Raw genomic sequence first — 19959 nt, forward strand, 5'->3', positions numbered from 1 at the left:
ATGTCTAAGATGTTGTTTAAATATCGTCTTAATGTATAAGCTTTGAAATAATGATAAGGTAGATAAGGTAAGGTTTTATTTTGAGCTTTTTAAAGGGAAATTAATCAATCTTAAACTTAATTTATACGTAAATTTACCTTTCATTGAAGCTTTAGGGACCTTTAATTGAGACAGTGTGTTAGTTTTAATGTTGACATCGATTTTCTTTTCTTTTAGTTTGTATTGTCCAATGTATATATTTATATATAGCTAAAATCTAATTTTTATTTTTTACCAGCAGGCCTGGGGGTGAGGCCAATAATGCACAGGATAAAAAAAAGGAAAGGAAACCAAAAGCTTCAGCAACAACAAGAGATACACAAAATAAGCAATAAAATAAAATATAAAATAAATAGCAACAGCCATCCTAAAACAGCAGACAAAACATGCTAATTCTAGCACACCTAGCTAGCACACCTTCAACAACTGCAACACCTTTAAAAACAGTCAGACAGCCGAGCACTTGGTACCAATGCTGGTCTCATTATCTCTGAGTTAATTAAACTCTAATTAATTTAAAACTCATTAATTCAATTGAAATAATTCAGTGGTATTTTTCTTCATCCTCAGAATGCAGTGCAGTGCCCATTACCTCTTTAAATGCAAATACATGCACTGTTTAAGTTTCGAAGGATAAAAAGCTGGTTGTGTGAGGGTTAGGGTTAGGTTGCAGGAATGAGATCCAGTCTTGTTTTAGTATTTTAACAGCCTCTCATATTGTACGTTGACAGTATGGGAGCTTTAAGTTGATCTATACGCTGCTATTTCCATGTCTGGGAGCCAGAGAAGGCGACACTGTGGCCCCTGTAAAGCTCCTCTAATCTGCTGCCGGACAACGGCTGGATCACCAGAGATCACACAGCCTGCGGTGGAGCGGGAGCAGGACAGCCCCGGCGTAAACCTGTCATACGCAGGTATTCATTTATCCAGCGGAGGTATGCTGGTCCTGTTAATACTGTCAGGATGACACAGATTCACACTGAGACACTTAAACCCTCTCTGGGACCTGACCGGCTAATAGATCCAGACCTTTTGATCTGGGATCAGGGGAGGAATGGGATGCAATATGACAGCCTGGAAATTACAAAATCACATGATGAGACACACCAAATCATGATGCAATACAATACACTGATGCAATATGACGATTACATACGATACTGAGACACCTGTTGCATACTTCGGTTTTTTTACTTTTCTATTCAACTACATTTTAGAGGCGAATACTGGGAGTTCTATTTCAATACATTTATGCTTTTTATGCAACTTCCTGGTGTTCTTTAAGTCATGGTAATCAATACCTTCACACGACTGCTTTTGCAGCTATTTCTATACAAAATTGATTGGCTTTCATTTTAGAAATGGACTGAAGCGTGAAAAGGTTTCTATTTAAGTCTGTAGACGACCTTGGGAGGTTGGGCTCAGCAAGCGCTTTTGGAATAAAGTAGTTTTAAAGAAAACTAAGGGGAAAAAATATCAAATGTTTACAATTTTAAAGCAACAGACCCTCAACTGTTATATTTGTGAGAATGTAAACTTGATCGTTACAGCGCTATTGTCATTTTATGTGCAAGTAGGTGGAATTTGCAACCCACAGGTTACTTTTATCAAGTTGTTTTAATGTTTTTTTTTCACTTTTAGTTTGGAAAAATGAGAATGAAAGAAGAAGAATGAGAACAATAGCAAAAGATAAAAACAACTTAATCAATCAATCAAGCAGATGAAAGCCAAAACAAGTCAATAAAACCGCAGTAACAAGCAGCAGCATTAAAAAACAGAGCATTAAAATCACACCAGGAAAGAAAACTGCTCCTTCATAAAAGAGGATTTAAAGTTTGGATTGAGAAGTCGCTCCAGTTTTCCTGCAACAGTTTACGACACATCCATCATCTCATATTTCTCAGGCAAAGCAGCGGAGGAAAAAATAGACCCGATTGATTTTGCTTTCCACGAAACAATAGACGGTCAACTGGTTGTCTGCATGAGTCCACGGCCTGTAAGCCCCAGAGGATTGTGGGACCTCGAATGTGGGATTCCCGCCAAACACGGCAAAGACCTGGCTTAGCTCACACAATAGCGCATGTAACCCTCTATATTTAAGACCAGCAGGCCAGGTGTTGAACACACGCCCCTGTCTGTGTCTCTGCAGCCAGGGCTGAGAGGAATCTGAAAGCAGGTCACACCTAAATATAAAAACTCTGTGCTGTGAGTGGAGAGTGACCGGACAGTGTGCGCCGCTAACACACTTCACAGGTGAGACATTTTTCTTTAATCTACAGAGACGTGCAGATATTAGATTTGCTTGTGTATGCGTTTGTGTAGGTTTTTTTTGTTGTTGAAGGGAGGTTTTTCGGTTGAATTGTCTTTGTTGCATTACTGTGTGCAAAGTTGGTGAACACAATAACATGACCTTGTAAGTCTGCTGCATATGTTGTCATCTGTCATTGTTGTTGTTTTTTAATTTAATTGGCACTTTCTGTTTTCTTGTTTTATTTTAGTGTGAGGGGATTCTTAAATATCTAGACAAAGGATCATTTTGTGTACTTTACCTCTACTTTATTTCACTATTGTACAAGTAAATCACTGCAGAATCATTTCCTGGAAAGAAGCGTGCAATTTGGTGCTAATTATTCAAACTTTTTTCTTCATATACGCTTGATTAATTTCTTGCCTGTGGAAAGATTTCACAAATTTGCATGCTCAACTGAATTGCTTTGCTCTGACCAAAAGACTAGAAGGTGGACACAACTCCAATGGTATTATTATTCTGCTCTGTGTCTGCTGATTCAGGCAGCTGTTTGCTAACATGTTAGCAACAACTACTGTAAAGTGATGATCTCAACAATCTCATTTTTGTCCTCTTTTGCGGCTCCTTTGGCGATAAACAGTAACTGCGGGAGCACACCTCCCAGATACCCAGACAGTGCTGCATGTGTGACGTCCACGGTTGGCTCCGGTTGTAACTCTTGATTTTCCTGGCTGACGGTCGCTTTCCTTTTCAGACTGTTTGCTTCATCTGAGCGTCGAGTTTGTTTCTTTTTCTTTGGATTTTCACTTCTTGTTGAAGTTGTATCTGTAGTCATCCATCTTTTCTTTGTTTGTTCAGCCATAGTAGATTACTGTTTACTCGCAACACTTGCAGAGAGCGGAAAAGCAGCCGCTTAGCTCCGCCTACCCTCTCTGGCAGACCAACCACTGCTGGTTGATGGAAAACGCACCACCAACTGGGCGCCGCTTGTGACGTCACCCATGGGTTTTGTTGGCTAAGTCTCAAGTTTGACATGTGGGCCGCTGACATTGATGTTTGTTGAGCTTGAAGTGACCATAATTGGAAGAAAGGATAGAGCTGGAGAGGCACGAGGGGTTAGCAAAAACGTACTATTGAGCTTGCTTGGTTGGCACGATGCCACTGTTATGTATGCTAACTTTTAACGCTAATAACTGGGATGCTAATTATCGAGGAAAAACAGGCTATAAACAAAATGTACTTAAAGCAGAAGAAAGTGCTGACTCAGACCTCTCCTGACTTCAGGTGTCGTTTAGTACAACCAAACGCTGAAGACATTCTTCAGGTCGCTGTGGTAGCGTCTTGTCAATCACAAGTAGCCATGCCCCAAGTGTACCCTGCCTTATCATCTTTTTTATTGTACATGTGACCATAATTTATCATGCTGTATTGGTGAAGACTTGAAACTAAAGATTGAGACCATGAACTCTGAAAGAAAAATGTTTACTGAGGGAATAAATCAAATGAAAACAGGATCATTTTTCTCATTTACATCCAATCAGTCTGCACCAGTGGAGTGGCCCCCTGCTGGCCATTAGGAGGAATGCAGGTTTTAGGTGCTTCTGCAGTGGCTTCACTTTTCAGAGCCGGTTACAGCAGACAATCTCTGGTGTTGATTGGTGTAGATAGTATGCATAACAATGAACAATCCTGCAGTTTGGTCTTTAAAATGCTGTCTTTGGAATCTTCCGTCTCCCGCCTGCAGAGTGATGAGCACATATGAGGACTATGGTGAAGATGAGCTCAACGACTACACCATCCAGCTCAGTATTCAAGACTCCTGCCAAGAGGCCTTCCTGAAATCTGCAGCAAGGTATGAAAGCCACATCCAAAACTTCAGCCTCCTCAAAAATCCATTAAAAAATATGTTGAACCCGATCTGACTGCCCTCTGCTTCCTCTGCTCCTGAATGTTAGCTTAGCAGCAGCGACGGAGGAGAATTTGAGAGTCCTGGCTGCCATCGAGCAAGGTAGGTTGGACGCCACCCTGGAAATACCTCCACCATTACATTGTCTTTGTGTTTGTGCTGTTGGCTCTCCTGTGACTATCACATGGCCAGAAGCTGCAGGTGAGGACTGCCAGGACAGAGAGAGGGAGATAAATAAACCGAGAGCCGGGAGAGATGTAGAATGAGATCAGGCAATAACTGTTGATAAAGTCCTTTCCTTTCTTCTTTCCTTAAATCTCTGGGACCCAGGTGAGGTCTTGGTGCTCAGGGAGATGCTGAAGCACACCTTCGCCTTCGGGGAGCCGGACAGTCGAGGCTGGCTTCCCCTCCACCGAGCCGCAACCCAGCCGGTCCTGGAGGTTCTGGAGACTGTCTTGAGATGTAAGTTGAATTCTTTAGTGTAAGGGGCTTGTGATGTCCTTAAGTCCTTGAAAAGTGAGAGTAAAAGTGCTGTGGTCAAAAGAAAGATGTGCAAAGTATAGATCGTGATGAAGTGCAATGTGCTCACTTTGTAGAAATGTGTACTGATGTGTCAAATTGGATGTTGAGACTCCTGTAAGGAGTGGACCTCATGAGATAACTTTATAATAGCTGCACTCAGATGGCCAAATTTTGATTAGAGATGTGTTTTTCAACCTCTGAAAGTTATTGTTTAAGCTAGTCAGATGCTAAGTAACATTGCAAAAGAGAGAGTTATGAAAACAGTTACAGTGCAGTGTGAAAGAAGGATGTGCAAAATATTGTCTTAAAAATGTACATATGCTCACAGTTTGGATAAAACATATGTGAAATGTATGAAAATAGAAAACCAAAAGATTTGAAGAAATGTTTGCTAATGTGTTTTAATATGTCAAAGTGGATGTTGAGAGTTTAAAGTGACAATCTCCAAGATCTCAGTTTCGTTCTCTTTGGCGATAAATGGTAATTGCGGGTATCCAGACAGTGCTGCATGTGTGACGTCCACGGTCGGCTCCGGTTGTAACTCTATATTTTCCTGGCTGACGGTCGCTTTTCTTTTCAGACTGTTTGCTTCATCTGAGCGTCGAGTTTGTTTCTTGTTCTTTGGATTTTCACTTCTTGTTGAAGTTGTATCTGTAGTCATCCATCTTTTCTTTGTTTGTTCAGCCATAGTAGATTACTGTTTACTCGCAACACTTGCAGAGAGCGGAAAAGCAGCCGCTTAGTTCCGCCTACCCTCTCTGGCAGACCAACCACTGCTGGCTGATGGCAGAGAGCCCTTTCCTTTGGGGATTTGTTTGTTCTAACTCTGTAGACGTACTTCCTCTGTGTTTGCAAGTCTCGTGTCTTTAACGTAAACAGCATTTCCTTGTTTCCATCATCGTGAGTTTTCTTTTATTTGTTGTCTCTTCTTTAAACTGCCGACCCAAACAGCAAAGCTGATGCTGTGTGCTGCATGCGTAGGAATACAGAGACGTTATGCGGATAAAAGCACAGTCCCGAGAAAAAAGGCTGTCTGACGTCAAAGTGGAGACTGACTGTCATCTACTGTACAAAGTACACTTATTATTTATAACTTCAAAAAACCAGAACTATCCCTTTAAAAGGCAGCGGACTGGTCAGATGCTAGGTAACATAGCCAACAACAGACAGTGGTGAAACTAAATCCTCCTCCCACCTTCAGTTGTGGAGGTGACACATCAGGTTTAACGCAGGGGAAGCAGCGACTGGTGGCGTCTTTAAAATAATGGCTGCCTGGGATAGTTTGAATCCACAGAACACTCAAATGAGAATCACTGCTGCCTTCCAGCTGATGTCAACAATCCTCTGGGTCTGAAATAACCTGCGATGTCACTCCCCTCTCATTCGGCCCGGAGGTCAGCAGACAGCAAGGTGACCACAGTTCACCTGCGGGTTAGCACAGCTGGCGGTCTGATATAAACTACAGTGTAAATGTATGTGTTGTGTTTGTGTCAGTGGCAGCTCAGGGGCTCAGCCTGGAGGAGAGGACGGCTGTGGGAGGAGAGACGCCACTGACGCTGGCGGTTAAAGCCGGGCTGGTGCAGAATGTGAAGAGCCTGCTGGTGCACGGAGCGTCACCTCACAACACCAACAGCAAGAACGAGACGCCGCTGCTGCTCGGTAACACCTCAGAGCGTGGAGGTTATGGTTAACAAGACTGACGGTCCTGTGATTGTGATTCTTTCAGAGGCTCCACCCCAACTTTATGGACCAGTGAAACAAATCAGCTAACAAATAACAAGCAATATGGCATCCGATACGTCTGCTCCACGAGGTTCAGCTAACCTCTATAGGGAAAGAAATTTTTAATCGTTATCAAGGTGTAGCTTTGCTCCTCGTGGGTGAGGATGTGGAAGAAGGAGAGCAGTGTGCAGAGGTAGAGTTCAGTGCAGAAATGCTACTTGTTGTATGACACAGCCAGGATCCAAAGTTTACTGGATTAGAATCTCATACCCCGATGTTAATTGGATGGATTAAGAACTGGTTTAGCTCAGTCGGTAGAGCTAGAGTCGAGAGTCCTCGATGCAGCGGCTGCAGGTTCCACTCCCACCCTCAGCCCTTTGCGGCATGTCATTGCCCTCTCTCTTCTCCCCATATTTCCTGTCTCTTTTAAGCTGTCCTATCTAATAAAGGCAGAATGGCCCCAAAAACGGAGGGACATCTTTGCCACTAATGGAGGACATTGAGGATGGTGCCTAATAAAATGTTATTTCCTCCAGAAAAGATTTTGGGTGAACAAATATGTCTTAAATCCCAAAGTTAAAGCCAAAAGGGGCTATAAAGCACCACAGAGCAGGTTGTTATAGTTCTCTGTTTGACAACACTTGTAGGATACACATCAACTGTGTCCCAATCCAAGGGCTGCATCCTTCGAAAGACATATGAAGGCTGACTGCGTCACAGCGGCATGAGGAAGGCTGTCCCATTTCAAAGAGTCCTTCAGATGCGGCCGACAAATGCGTCCTCTTTTTCCCAAGCCGCGCAGGATGCACCTGATGGACCCTTCGTGGCCCAACGTGTCCCGAGAATCATTGCGTTGCCAATTCATGCACAGTCAGCGCATGCGCACTTAGCCCGCTAGCTAGCTGTTGCTAGGCAACAGGAGCCGCATTTGGTGACACAAACAGGAAATCCTCCGTTGACCAGACCGTATCATTTCAGTTTGGTCTTAGCGTCTACACAGGCTATGAATGACACATCCTCCGTAGGCTGCGTCCTTCGAAGGATGCAGCCCTGGATTGAGGAACAACTATTGTCTAACAGAAGTAATCCTATTTTCCTGTAGCACCTCCATGAGGTTCATATTTGTTGGTGATTTACTGCTTTTTCTTCTCCTGCCATCATTAGGTCAACTTATCCCATCCCCTAAACTAATACCTTTCCCATCAGCCTCAGCTGCCCCTTTCTTTACATATTGTTAAGCTGTAATGAACATGTGTTAGCATGCTGGGAGGCTAAAGTTAGAGTTGAAATCCTAACATCTATGGCGATCCTAACTTTGACATGTTAGCATGCTCATATTAGCATTTAGCTAACTGCTGTGTCCAAGAGCAGCCTTGCAGAACTGCTAACATGTCTGTCTTCCCCCCAGCATTACTTAAATATAGATACACTTGGTTTAAATGAGGCCATTTTTACTGTGGAAACTTTTCATATTTATGATACTAAGATTAGTTAAAGGTACCATATAAATCTTCCCTTACATTTGAATAATAATTAATATAAAATATATTCTGCATAACTAGACGATAAATTTGCGTAATATCTTGTGATGTTGCTCAAGGAGGTTGAGAGGGGGACAGGACAGACGTTACTTCCCTACATAATCATCTTTAATATAAGCAAAGTTAATCGCAGACTGAGGCTCACTCTTGCCTCACCTTGCAGCAGTGAGGGCCCGCTCGTACGAGATGGCGTACACGCTGGTCGCTCATGGCGCCTGGGTGGAGCAGGTTTGCCGGAAGAAGTGGACGGCGACGCACGAGGCGGCTAAGGTCGGCGACGTGAACCTCCTGATGCTGCTGCTGAGGAACGGCGGACGGGTCAACCACAAGGATGTGACGGGAGTGACGCCGCTCGCCGTGGCTGCAGAGCACGGACACTTCCACATGACGGAGATTCTGCTGAACTGTGGTCAGTCTGGGTTCAGCCGAAGAGGAGAGACATATAGCTTAGAAAAAGAAGAGCATTGCATTAAATTCACAGCAATACGTTCAAATAAACTTGACTCAAACTTTGGTTTGCAAAGGTCCAATGTCCTCTTGTTCCTTCCCTTTCCTGCTCAGGTAGCAAGGTGAACTCTCAGGCCTGTAACGGGGAAAGTGTCCTGCTGGACGCGGCCGGATCAGGAAACACCGCCTGCATTCAGCTGCTGCTGGACAACGGAGCAAACCCCAACCTGCCCAGCTTCACGGGACACCTGCCGATCCACAAGGCAGCGTACACCGGACACTACGAGTGAGCTCCTTCTTTGATCACTGTCGGACTTTGGGGTGTAATGAATACTGCATTTGTTGCAACAGGAAGTAAAATTATTAGCATTTTTTTGGAAAACAGAGGGCGCTACAGGCTTCATGAAATAGCCAGAGACAGTTCAGAAAGTGCATGCTGCTCTGACAACAATCCCTTGGTTTGTATTAATTGATTTGACTCCTGCTTTTTTTCCCTGCAGTGCTCTGAATATGCTGATTCCTCTGACCACTAAGAAGGCCATCAAGGAGGCGGGTCAGAGCCCGGTCCACTCTGCGACAGAGGGAAGTCAGAGCCACTGCCTGGAGCTCCTGTTGGCCTGCGGCTTTGACGTCAACTTCCGCATGAGCACCAGAAACTCAGAGAACTATCGAGACATGAGGAGGAGCGCTTTGTACTTTGCCGTCTCCAACGGGGACGTGGACTGCACTAAAATCCTGCTGGAAGCGGGGGCGAAGACGGACCTGGACCCGCTGTGCTGCCTCCTGGTGGCGGTCCGGTCGGGACGCTACGAGATTGTGAAGCTGCTGCTGGCGGCCAAAGCAGACGTGAACTGTTACTTCACGGTGGTGAGCGACACGGTGTTTCCCACGGCGCTGCAGTACTGCCTGAAGGACGAGGTGATGATGAGGCTGCTGCTCAACAACGGATACGAGGTGGAGCAGTGCTTTCACTGTCACCATGGCAACTGTTTTGATGCTGCGGATGATGATGGAGAGCAGAAAATTCCTGTGAGTGAGAGCTTCTTTTTTTTGGGAAACTTGCTTCTATGCTCTTCAGCAGAGAGTTGGATGAGAAGATTGAGAACATTGAATTATATCTGGTATATATACGGTTACAGCCAGCAGCTCGTTAGCTTAGCTTAGCAACATCTATCCTGTTTCTTTACAACAGTAATAAAATCTTCCTACCAAAACCTTTCCAACAGGAAAAGTGAAAGACAGATCCATCCATTCATAGATTCACAGAAGCCATAAGTGGACATGCATCCATACATTTAATATCACTTTTCCTGTGAGTAACTTCCGGTTGTTTTCTCAAGATCTCGAGAAACAAGTCTTCTAAAACCACTTGTTGTAAAAGTATTCTAATCTCTCACATATATAAACAACATAAATGACCTTCTGGATGTCCTCCCTTCTCCAGTTCTGTGAGTTCATGAGCCTCTGCTGCGTCATGCATCTGTCCGGCAGCGTGGTCCGGACCCTGCTGGACTACGTCAGCCACGTCCACATCTGCTCCAAGCTCAGAGTCCTCCTGGAGAAACAGGCAGAGTGGCCCGACATATGTGACATTCTCAGTGAGTTTATTCATCACTTTATTCAGTTATCAGGTTGGAGGCAGTTCCATAGCCTGAGATAAACACCAGCAAGTCTCTGAAGAGCGCAGCTTTAAGTGGTGGTTAAGGGCAATGGATGGGTCATCAAACACTGAGCTCTCATCCAGACAGAGTGGGGTTTGATTCTTAAAGGAGCGATTCGCTGGTGTTCTCTGTAATCGATAGAAGCAATAATATTTGTAACTGGCGCCATAGCTGTGGAAAGTTGTGCAAACAGCTTGTGGTTTCGCCCATTCTACATTCCTACAACATCCAGCATGCATTGCGCCCCTCCCTCTGAAAGGCCCAGCAGGAGATGCTGGAGTGAAATACTACCGTTTTCGCTCAGAGAGCAGAACAGAATCTAAAATATGATGAGAATATACCGGAGGATCTTCTGAAAAGTCTTCAGGTCTGCAGCCTACATTTCAAACCTGACGATTCTGAACGAGACATGACATCGGAGGCGGCGTCCTAGATTGAGGAAGTGTAGTTTAGCAAGCTCCCTGGCGGGTTTTCCAGTGCCCATTGGAGAAGCGGATAGCGTCCTCCAAAGGCACAGAGCGAAATGTTTCTACCATAGTGGCATTAGCTCCCCATAATAGCATGATAGGACTGAGGAGAAAATCAACGAACTGGCCCTTTAAGTGTGGTTTACTTCTTTGAAGATAGTGACTTCATTTTAAGTAACATGCAGTTGATGAGAAGGGTGTCTGGGCTCCGCCTTAGAGAAAGTGTAAGGAGCTCAGACATCCGGAGGGAGCTCGGGGTAGAGCCGCTACTCCTTCACATCGAAAGCAGCCAGTTGAGGTGGTTCAGGCATCTGATCAGGATCCTCCTGGGCGCCTCCCTTTGGAGGTTGTCTGGGCACGTCCAACTGGGAGGAGACCCCGGGGCAGACCCAGAGATCGCTGTAGGGATTATATATCCTGTCTGGCCTGGGAACGCCTCGGGATCCCCCAGGAGAAGCTGGCAAATGTTGCTGGGGAGAGGGACGCTGGGGAGAGGGACGCCTGGGTCACCTTACTTACCCTGCTGCTTTCGCGAGCCAGCCCAGAAAAAGCAAAAGAACATGGATGGATTATTATTGCTAATTTGACCGCAGATCTCTGCAGGTGCCAAACTAACCCCGGAGGCTTACCTAGCTCTTCATATTTTAAAGCGCAGGGCCTCTGACCAAGCTGCCGCATTTGAAGAGTTAAAGGGAGTCAGAACATGAGCTGAAACTTGCTGTAGAACTCTGTGAAGCCAAGAGGAGCTGCAGATTCAGGGGATAACTCTCTGTGGGGTCATAAATGTGACCGCTTTGACTGTGGTTGCTCTCAAGTCTTTATCAGTGCTCCCTGGAGGATCATATGTGATGCTTTTAATGACCCCTCGACCGACCTCTCTAGTACACATAAAATATTAAAATGTACTGGTCTACTTTCTACTATCATCTCTCCTCTGTATCATCGTGTTTAAATCAGGTCGGTGTTTTATTTGCACCATGAATTAATAATTATTTTGCTCTCCAGGCAGCCCTCGCTCCCTCAGGCACCTCTGCAGGCTGGAGATCAGGCGGCGTCTCACCCTGAAGAGACTCAACAAGCCCGAAATCATGAACTCGCACGTTTTCCCTCCCAGACTGAAGAGCTTCATTCTGTACCAGGAGCTCGACCTCTACAGCCAGGACCCTGAACGCATCATGTGAAGACTTTCTCTGCTTGTTTTGAAAGGATGTGACTATTTTTTTTACGTTTGTACTCTCCAGTTTCTAAAAGCAAATGAATGTATACATATTATTTTTTGATTGTGAGTATTCTGTTTGTGAATAAATGTGTGATTGCACAGGTCACATTTCAGCCCATTGCTGCCATCCTGCTCATCTCTATCCAGAGTGTATGCAGTAGAGATCGGCTGGTGGAGCCGCAGTATCGACCTCCCGCCCCTTCTCCACCTGACACACACCTTTACCTTGTGTCCTTGCCGTGTTGGAGCCCTCAGGTGTCCTTGGCGTGTTGGAGCCCTCAGGTGGGCTCAGTCTGCAGCAGAGCAGCTTCTCGTGTCGGTCTGAAGCAGATATTCACGCTTCTGGAAAGTTCAATGACTGTAGTGTTAGTGTTAGTTACGTCTCCTCTCGCCGTTCCTCCTCTACTCTGCTACTCGGGAACAGAACGCTGCAGGAGCCCCATTTGTCAACAGAGCTGTCAATCATGAGGCCACACCCCCTTTTTTATAGCATCAATTAACTAATAGGCTAATAGACATAAATCAGCATGATAAGAACTAACTATAATGACAGAAACCATGTTTGAGAAAAATGTATTTGACGTGTATTTTGATTTTATAGTTTGACTCATGTCCCATCTGTTAACATGGAGGAGGCGGGCTTTATGAGCTATACTGCAGCCAGTCAGCAGGGGGCGACAGAGAGGGTTTGGCTTCACTTTTAGGGAGCTGTCATGTCGGCCATCTTTTTTTACAGTCTATGTGCAGAGCTGATTAAAAATATGTGACATTTATATTCATGTATTAAACATTGTGTGTGTATCACAGCTTGTACCGTCGTGCTCTCTTTCATTTAACCTTTATTTAGACGGGTAATCTCACTTTGGCACGGGGTCTCATTCCTAAGAGACATCTGGTCGAGACAACAGCAGAAAACTTCCTGCAGGATAGTTAAATATTTAAAATTCTGAAATTAATGTTGTTTTATTCAGCAGCACAGATAACAACACAGATAACTTCATGCATAAATTGTAGGAGCAAAAGCAGAGGGGTCAAAGGTCAGAGCTGTGAATCAGCAGCAGGTGGATAAGAGGTCAGACAGGAGTCACTTCACTCTTCATGTCTCTTCATTATTTCAGCAGGTTGTTTTGGACTTGTTGTGTGACAGTATGCGAGCACACGGCGGAGGGATCTCCTCTGTAGTTGAAATGTGTCACCGTCTGATGAATCATAGCGACTAAATAAATATTCATACAGGCCGCCTCATTGTTGTTTGTCATTATCTGTGGGAAATGTGTGCAGAGTGACATTCGGGTGTGTGGAGCGGCGTGCATGTTAAATACACTGGAACAGGTGACGGCTATAAATAGTGCGCTGCAGTTTGTGTGTGTGTGTGTGTGACGCTGAGGGAGGGAGGGAAGGGGGGTGGGCAGTTCAGATATGAAACAAACACTGTGCAGCTGCAGCTCCGTCCTATGACTCCAACAGTGACACATTTATCAGGTGAGACTCATAATGTTAAAGTTTTATTATGTTTCAGGTGTAAATTGCACGTTTACCTGCACAGAATGATATAAAACTCATTATGTTGTGGCTGGCTCAACAATGTTATATGTGATCAACCGTGAGAAGGTCAGGGGTAATCTGTTACTTAAATAAAGCTTATATAGTGAGGCAATAAGAGCTAAAGAGGAGGAAGCAGCTTCATGTTTAAAGATTCATTTTGATGTCAGACGTCTGCTGAATGTCTCTGTGATCAAACACGAGGTTACTCACCGACACTCGAGAGCTGTGACCCAGTTCCAAACTAAAACCTGAATGAGTCCAGACAAACACTTTACTGCACCGGAATCATGACTTCCTGTAAAGCAAATTCTCATGAACTTTCTTTTGTTGATATTTTTGCAATGTCCATCAAAGTTGTTTCAAACTGTGCAGCAGTTTGCTTCTCTTATGTTACAAGATAACAGAAGATAATATGTGATATATTGTTTCCCTACTTTGGGAAATCTGCATGTTGCAGCAGCTCAGAGTAATCAAGAGTAATAAATAAAATAGAAACAACAATAATAAAATAAACATAAATAAACGACTACTTATAATAATAATAATAATAATAATAATAATAATAATAATTAAATAAACTATATACACTATGTACACCTCTTTCCTATTGGGACCGGACTAGGATGACTCATTGCACAGAACATTTCATAAATTGAACTATCAAGGCAAATTATTTGTATGTGAAAACTACGGTGGCCCTGAGAGCTCAACGCACACCAACTTAAAGGAGCAGTTCGCCCCTGGAAAAAGCCGCTGTCAGTCAAAGCTGGTGTTCTCTGTATGTAATATTTGAAATTGGCACAATAGCTGTGGAGAAAGTTGTACAAACAGCTTGTGGTTTCGCCCAGTGTACATTCCTACAACACCCAGCATGCATTGCGCCCCTCCCTCTGAAAGGAACGGCCCAGCGAGAGACGCTGGAGTGAAATACTACCGTTTACACTGCAGGCAACGAGTCAGAGTGGGACAGAATCAAAAACACGGCGAGAATATACGGGTGGGTCGTCTAAAAAGTCTTCAGATCTGCAGTCTGCATTTCAAACCTGACGATTTTGAACGAGACATGACATCGGAGGCGACGTCCTAGAGTGAGGAAGTGTAGTTTAGCGATGTTTTCCAGGGCCCATTGGAGAAGCGGAAATTGTCCTCCAAGGGCACAGAACTGGCCCTTTAAGAAAACACATGCAAATACACAAAACACAAACAAATTAAGAAAACATCCTCATCACTCTGACAACACCTGCGCAGCATTTAGCAAACGCTCAGCAAAAATTGCTGAGAGACATTACTAGACTCGGCAGGCTAATAAGCAAAATGCTAACACTATGTTAACAGATATGTAGCAATAATGTCTGAGTCATGTGATCACAATGTTACAATAAACAACATAAACTTCTGTCTTAGCAAATTTCCCAACGAAACTGACAAATAGCTGAAATGAGTCACAAACACGTTGCAGCTGCTTCCAGTCGGGTTCATCTCTTTTTATTGTGTCCCATTAAAAGTGAAATAGACGTGAGTCATGGTATGCTACGCATGGATAGCTGTCAAACCAGGGTAGAGGAGCAGCAATCCAAATGGTCCAGATGCTGCACGCCTCTGGCTCCAAACAAAACAAGATGCTGACGGCTGCAATGCTAAACTCACGGCTTACATTATATAGTTAAAACGGACTCATTAATTCTGACTGCGACTAAAATGGACTGGATGTTTCTTTGGTAAGCAATTAAGAGATAATCACCCGAGAGTTTAAGCTAGACGATGTTTAGTTTGAGGTTTATTTTAGCAGGACTTCATGTGTATGTGCTGTTAGAGATGGAGGGTCTGAAGAGGTGTGTGTTTGTACCTGTCTGATGATGGCAGGATGGATGCAGCTGATGACATGGATGAAGATGAACTCCTGAACTACGACGTTCAGGTCAGCATTCAGGAGTCGTGTCAGAGAAGCCGTCTAACAGGATCAGAGAGGTACAGCAACATGAACCAACTTTTCCATCCATGTTAAACTTTAACATGTTTCTTTTCTTCTTAAATTTACTGACATTTACCCGTTTGTGTTCAGGAGTGAAGCTCTGAAGCTCGTTGGGGCGATCAAACGAGGTAAAGATCTTTCTCCCTCCTGGTTCTGGTTCTGGCAGCTGGTAAAGGAGGAAAACACAGATGAGATAATGATCCGTCATTTTGTGCTTTTAAAGGGTGAAGGGAGGAAGCATCATGGCTGATGGGAAATGTAGTCCTATATGAGAAATAACCAAGCTTTAACAATGATGGTGCGAGATAGAGATAGAAGTCTCCTCACAGAATCTGTCTCTGCAGGTGACTTGTTGGCTCTGCAGGAGCTCTGTGATTTCCCAGCAGCCTTCGGTCAGGTGGATGAGCGCGGCTGGTATCCTCTGCACTGGGCGGTGGTCCAACCTCTGGTCCCGGTCCTGGAGATGGTGCTGTACGGTGGGTAAGAGGTCCTACATTTCATATCACATGACAGTCAGAAGGGACGAAAGCAGCTTAAAAACTGCCAACTGTATCTGTTTTTTAAGTATGTTCAATGTAAGTATTAATAAGTATTTATTAATGTGAAATAACAAAACTGTTGTTGCGTTCTTCAGCATCTTTCCGTCTGACTCTGGAGGAGAAGACTTCAGAGGGGGAGACCTTCCTGACTTTAGCGGTGAAAGATGGTTTGGTGGAAAATGTGAAGATGTTACTGAAGCACGGAGCTTCTCCTCACACCACCAACAGCAGGAACGAATCCCCTCTGCTTTTAGGTCAGAGAACAGAGAAGTTTGTGTCCTGAGAGAAAACATTTTCATTTGTCCGTCCTGACCATCAGTTTCTCTTCCTCGTGTGTCCTGCCTGCAGCAGTCCGAGCCGGATCTTATCAGATGGTTTCCAGTCTGATTGCAGGAGGAGCTCGGGTGGGCCAGGTGTGTCTGAAGAAGGGGGCGGCGATGCACGAGGCCTCCATGGCCGGCTGTGTTCAGGTGATGGAGCTCCTGTTGCAGAACGGAGGTCAGGTGTCAGAGACAGACCAGCACGGAGTGACTCCTCTGGGCATCGCTGCCGAGTACAGCCACCCTGAGGTCCTGGAGCTCCTCATCAAACACGGTGAACACATAATACCTAATACATTTTTTATAGCTTTAGCTTAAAGTTTTTGTTTAACGTTAGACTTACTGTCTGGTAATTAGATCCTGATATGAGCCAGGCTCTGACAAAACCATGGATGCTACATTTCCCATAATGCAACGAAGTATAATTTTGACCCTCCACGCCTGGTAAAAACACGTGCCCGCATAGGTTATTGTTGTTGTGTTATCTTTGAGCTCTACATTTGTCCCTGCTCTACATTAAGGTGCTGACGTGAACGCCCAGGCACCAAATGGCGACAGCGTCCTGTACGACGCCGCAGGGTCTGGAAATCCAGACTGCATCAACATCCTGCTGCAGCACGGAGCAAATCCCAACATGCGCAACCTGAGCTCCCAGCTGCCCATCCACCACGCCGCATACGAAGGACACTACCTGTGAGTACGGCCATGTTAGACAACTGTTTGACTACTCTAAAAAAACAAATTATTGTGGAAGAGTCAAGATTTAAGAGGGGTGAATGAGAGAAATAAAACCTTATTTTGTGATAGTTCATAGGAGGTGACCTACTAAAGTTGTTAAAAACTGCAGAATACCAGACAGAGTGAGTCTTTAGGTTTTAGTTCCAAAGTTCCTGGAACTTTTCAGTCATAAAGGGCTGTAAGCGTTCATACATCAATCAGCTTTCTATAAAAACAACTTGACCACCGAAAGTTAAGTTGGGGACAAAAGTATGTCATGCTAGTTTTTGCTAATCTATCCTTGAGTCTCTAACATTAAGCAGAAAGCATTCTACATTCAACCTTTCCCTCCCCAACTGAAGCAGCAAAGGCCAAGACCCGTAAAAAGACCGCCAGACCAAGTTATAAATGCTAATGTGGCTCGAACCTCTCGCTTCGACCAATCAGAGCCACAATATTGCATCTCATTTACATTATACACATTTGGCATTACATGATTTAGTAGCCAAAATGATCCATGCATCCATTTGGTTGCGGGGGCTGGAGTCCAACCCAGTTGTCATTGGGGCGAGAGGCGGGGTTACACCTGGACTGATCAGTTAATCACAGGGCTGACACACAGAGACAGACAACCTTTCACGCTCACATTCACACCTACGGGCAATTTAGAGTCACCAGTGAACCTAACGAGCATGTCTTTGGACTGTGGGAGGAAGCCGGAGTATCCGGAGGGAAGCCACGCATGCACGGGGAGAACATGCAGACTCCACACAGAAAGGCCCACTACAGCCAGGCAGGATTCGACCCAGAGGAACCTTCTAGCTGTGATGCGACAGACCAACGTCATCCATTTGTAAATAATTGAATACTTACGAATGAACAGATTTTAAACGCCCCTCATCACTGGCAGCCTTAGAAAGTTTGACCTCAGCAACATTTAAACCTATAATATTTAAACTGTTACGATTGGCCCGACCTTGATCAGGGCGAATGGAAATCTGTCTGAACTGGAGGGAGACCAGATACATCTGCCACAGCTAATAAAACATGAGCTCGCAGATTGTGATCGGGTTTTCCCTAACTCCGACTCAAAGACAAGTATGTTGATGACAAATTATCAAGTTCGATGCTTAAACTTGATTTTCTTCTTTTTTCCGTCAGAGCTTTGAGGATTTTGATCCCGATCACCACCAGACGAGCCCTGCGTCTGTCCGGCCACAGCCCCGTCCACTCTGCCGCTGATGGAGGCCACGTCCACTGCCTGGAGCTTCTGCTGCAGAAAGGCTTCGACGTCAACTCTCTTTTAGCTGCTCACATCTCTGAAAACTACGGAGACATGAGGCAAACCGCGCTCTACTTTGCCGTCTCTAACGGGGACGCGACCTGCACAGAGATTCTGCTGACATCGGGGGCCAAACCCGACCTGGACCCGCTGCGCTGCCTCCTGGTGGCGGTCCGGTCGGGACGTTATGAGATTGTGAAGCTGCTGCTGGCGGCCAAAGCAGACGTGAACTGTTACTTCACAATGGTGAACGACACAGTGTTTCCTACGGCGCTGCAGTACTGCCTGAAGGACGAGGTGATGATGAGGCTGCTGCTCAACAACGGATACCATGCTGAGAAGTGTTTCTGTTGTAACCATGGAGACGACTGGGATGACCTGAGTGAGCCTGACTACTCAAATCAGGAGAAGGAAAAAGTTACTGTGAGTTATTTTCTTAGTGTAGACTGAAATGTTGTTTGTTTGTTGCACTTGCTAATAAGCTAGTGCTAGTGTTAGCTGATATCTTAGCACTTCCTAATCCCTCACGCTTCCCCAGCTCCACTTAATGACGACAAGTTAAGAGTTGTGACTACTTGTTTATATCATTTGTCGTCCAGTTTTGTGACCTTGTCAGCGTGTCCTGGCTGGTGAACCTGGTGGGCCGAGTCGTCTCGATCCTCCTCGAGTACGTCGGTCAGGTTTCCCTCTGCAGAAAACTGACAAAGATCCTGGAGAAGCACAAGGAGTGGCCTCACATTCACGGGATAACATGTGAGTTAACTGTGTGCTAAAATGGTCAGATTGAAGAGCTGACGTCACCAACACAAACTCTTGTTCTGTGTGGTCCAGGTAACCCCCGCTCACTGTCTCACCTGAGCAGAGTGGTGATCAGGAAGCACCTGAGCTGCAGCGGTCTGATGTCCGTCCATCTGCCCAACAGGCTGAAGGACTACCTGCTGTTCAAAGACAACGACCTGTACGCCAAAGTCATCTGCAGGGTGGACTGAGGGGAGGATCTTATCTACTGGGTCTTAAATGTTAGCAATATTCTTATCTGGTTTATGGAACGGGGCCTGTATTCATGAAGCATCATTTTGCTGTTATTAGTTACCATTAACGGTCCCTTAAAGTCGTTCTTTAGTTCTCTGCTGTCCTTAATGTTCAGCCACATTTTCAAACCCCGAAACAGGGACCCTGAAGTGTACAGCACGTCCATGAAAGCACAAGGTGTACCGTGTGAGTCAATGCATGTACAATGAGCCTTTTCATCAGGACTGTATCTGTATCTCCTGTGTGACTGTTACTGGCTGTTTGCAAGCTGTCTATGGGGCATTAACTAAGAATATTATTGTCCATGCTGTTGCACAAATTAAGCATAAAGTATTTTCAGTTCTTTTCATCACTGTGACAAGAATGAAGAAGAAAAAACTTTGATGATGTACTGATGGAATTCAAACTATTGAAATGGGCGTTACACTTAATTTGAAGGTGAATAAATACTTGTCTGCTTCTTGAGAATGATCAGCATTGAGACATTTCTGATTGTAAATACATTTGTACTGTTTTTTATCAAACGTTTGTGTTATTATAATAAAAAGTCTGGGAATCATGAAGTCTGTGGTCAGTTTTGGGCGAATCCATGTGTTAGATGCATCGACAGGATATAAGAAGTGGATGTAACCTGGTTAAAGCCAATGTGAGTAAGTACTTTAAACCTGCAATGTGTCTAATGGCCAGCAGGGGGAGAATCCACTGGTTGTAAAAAGAAATCTCAAATTACCTCAGCAAACATTTCCCGTATGACTTTAGCCTTCATGTCTTCTGCAAAAC

General features: G+C 44.7%; 2 protein-coding genes across 2 annotated transcripts; both read left to right on the top strand.

The window, feature by feature from the left end:
• The first annotated feature begins 4035 nt into the window (after positions 1-4035).
• LOC138613157 (ankyrin repeat and SOCS box protein 15-like) lies at positions 4036-11734 on the top strand. Its single transcript, XM_069686764.1, has 9 exons — positions 4036-4139; positions 4243-4295; positions 4524-4655; positions 6210-6374; positions 8142-8387; positions 8540-8711; positions 8926-9454; positions 9870-10023; positions 11559-11734. Exons 1-9 carry the CDS (start codon positions 4036-4038, stop codon positions 11732-11734), a joined length of 1731 nt encoding a protein of 576 aa, XP_069542865.1.
• Positions 11735-15181: 3447 nt separating this feature from the next.
• On the top strand, positions 15182-19136 carry LOC138613222 (ankyrin repeat and SOCS box protein 15-like). The gene is made up of 9 exons (XM_069686843.1): positions 15182-15285; positions 15380-15417; positions 15634-15765; positions 15924-16082; positions 16177-16422; positions 16670-16841; positions 18027-18570; positions 18747-18900; positions 18979-19136. Exons 1-9 carry the CDS (start codon positions 15182-15184, stop codon positions 19134-19136), a joined length of 1707 nt encoding a protein of 568 aa, XP_069542944.1.
• The last annotated feature ends 823 nt before the right edge of the window (positions 19137-19959 follow it).

This window comes from Semicossyphus pulcher, unplaced genomic scaffold, assembly GCF_022749685.1.
Source record: "Semicossyphus pulcher isolate SPU_LCO1_2020_fin unplaced genomic scaffold, fSemPul1.0.p SCAF_8, whole genome shotgun sequence".
Taxonomy (NCBI): Eukaryota; Metazoa; Chordata; class Actinopteri; order Labriformes; family Labridae; genus Semicossyphus; species Semicossyphus pulcher.

Bases quoted from the DNA above. Each gene is read 5' to 3' on its own strand.
- LOC138613157 (XM_069686764.1), top strand. From the start codon at position 4,036: ATGAGCACATATGAGGACTATGGTGAAGATGAGCTCAACGACTACACC. The intron at 6,375-8,141 runs GTAACACCTCAG...CTCACCTTGCAG, and splicing joins CGAGACGCCGCTGCTGCTCG to CAGTGAGGGCCCGCTCGTAC. The intron at 8,712-8,925 runs GTGAGCTCCTTC...TTTTCCCTGCAG, and splicing joins GCGTACACCGGACACTACGA to TGCTCTGAATATGCTGATTC.
- LOC138613222 (XM_069686843.1), top strand. From the start codon at position 15,182: ATGGATGCAGCTGATGACATGGATGAAGATGAACTCCTGAACTACGAC. The intron at 15,418-15,633 runs GTAAAGATCTTT...CTGTCTCTGCAG, and splicing joins CGTTGGGGCGATCAAACGAG to GTGACTTGTTGGCTCTGCAG. The intron at 15,766-15,923 runs GTGGGTAAGAGG...TGCGTTCTTCAG, and splicing joins CCTGGAGATGGTGCTGTACG to CATCTTTCCGTCTGACTCTG.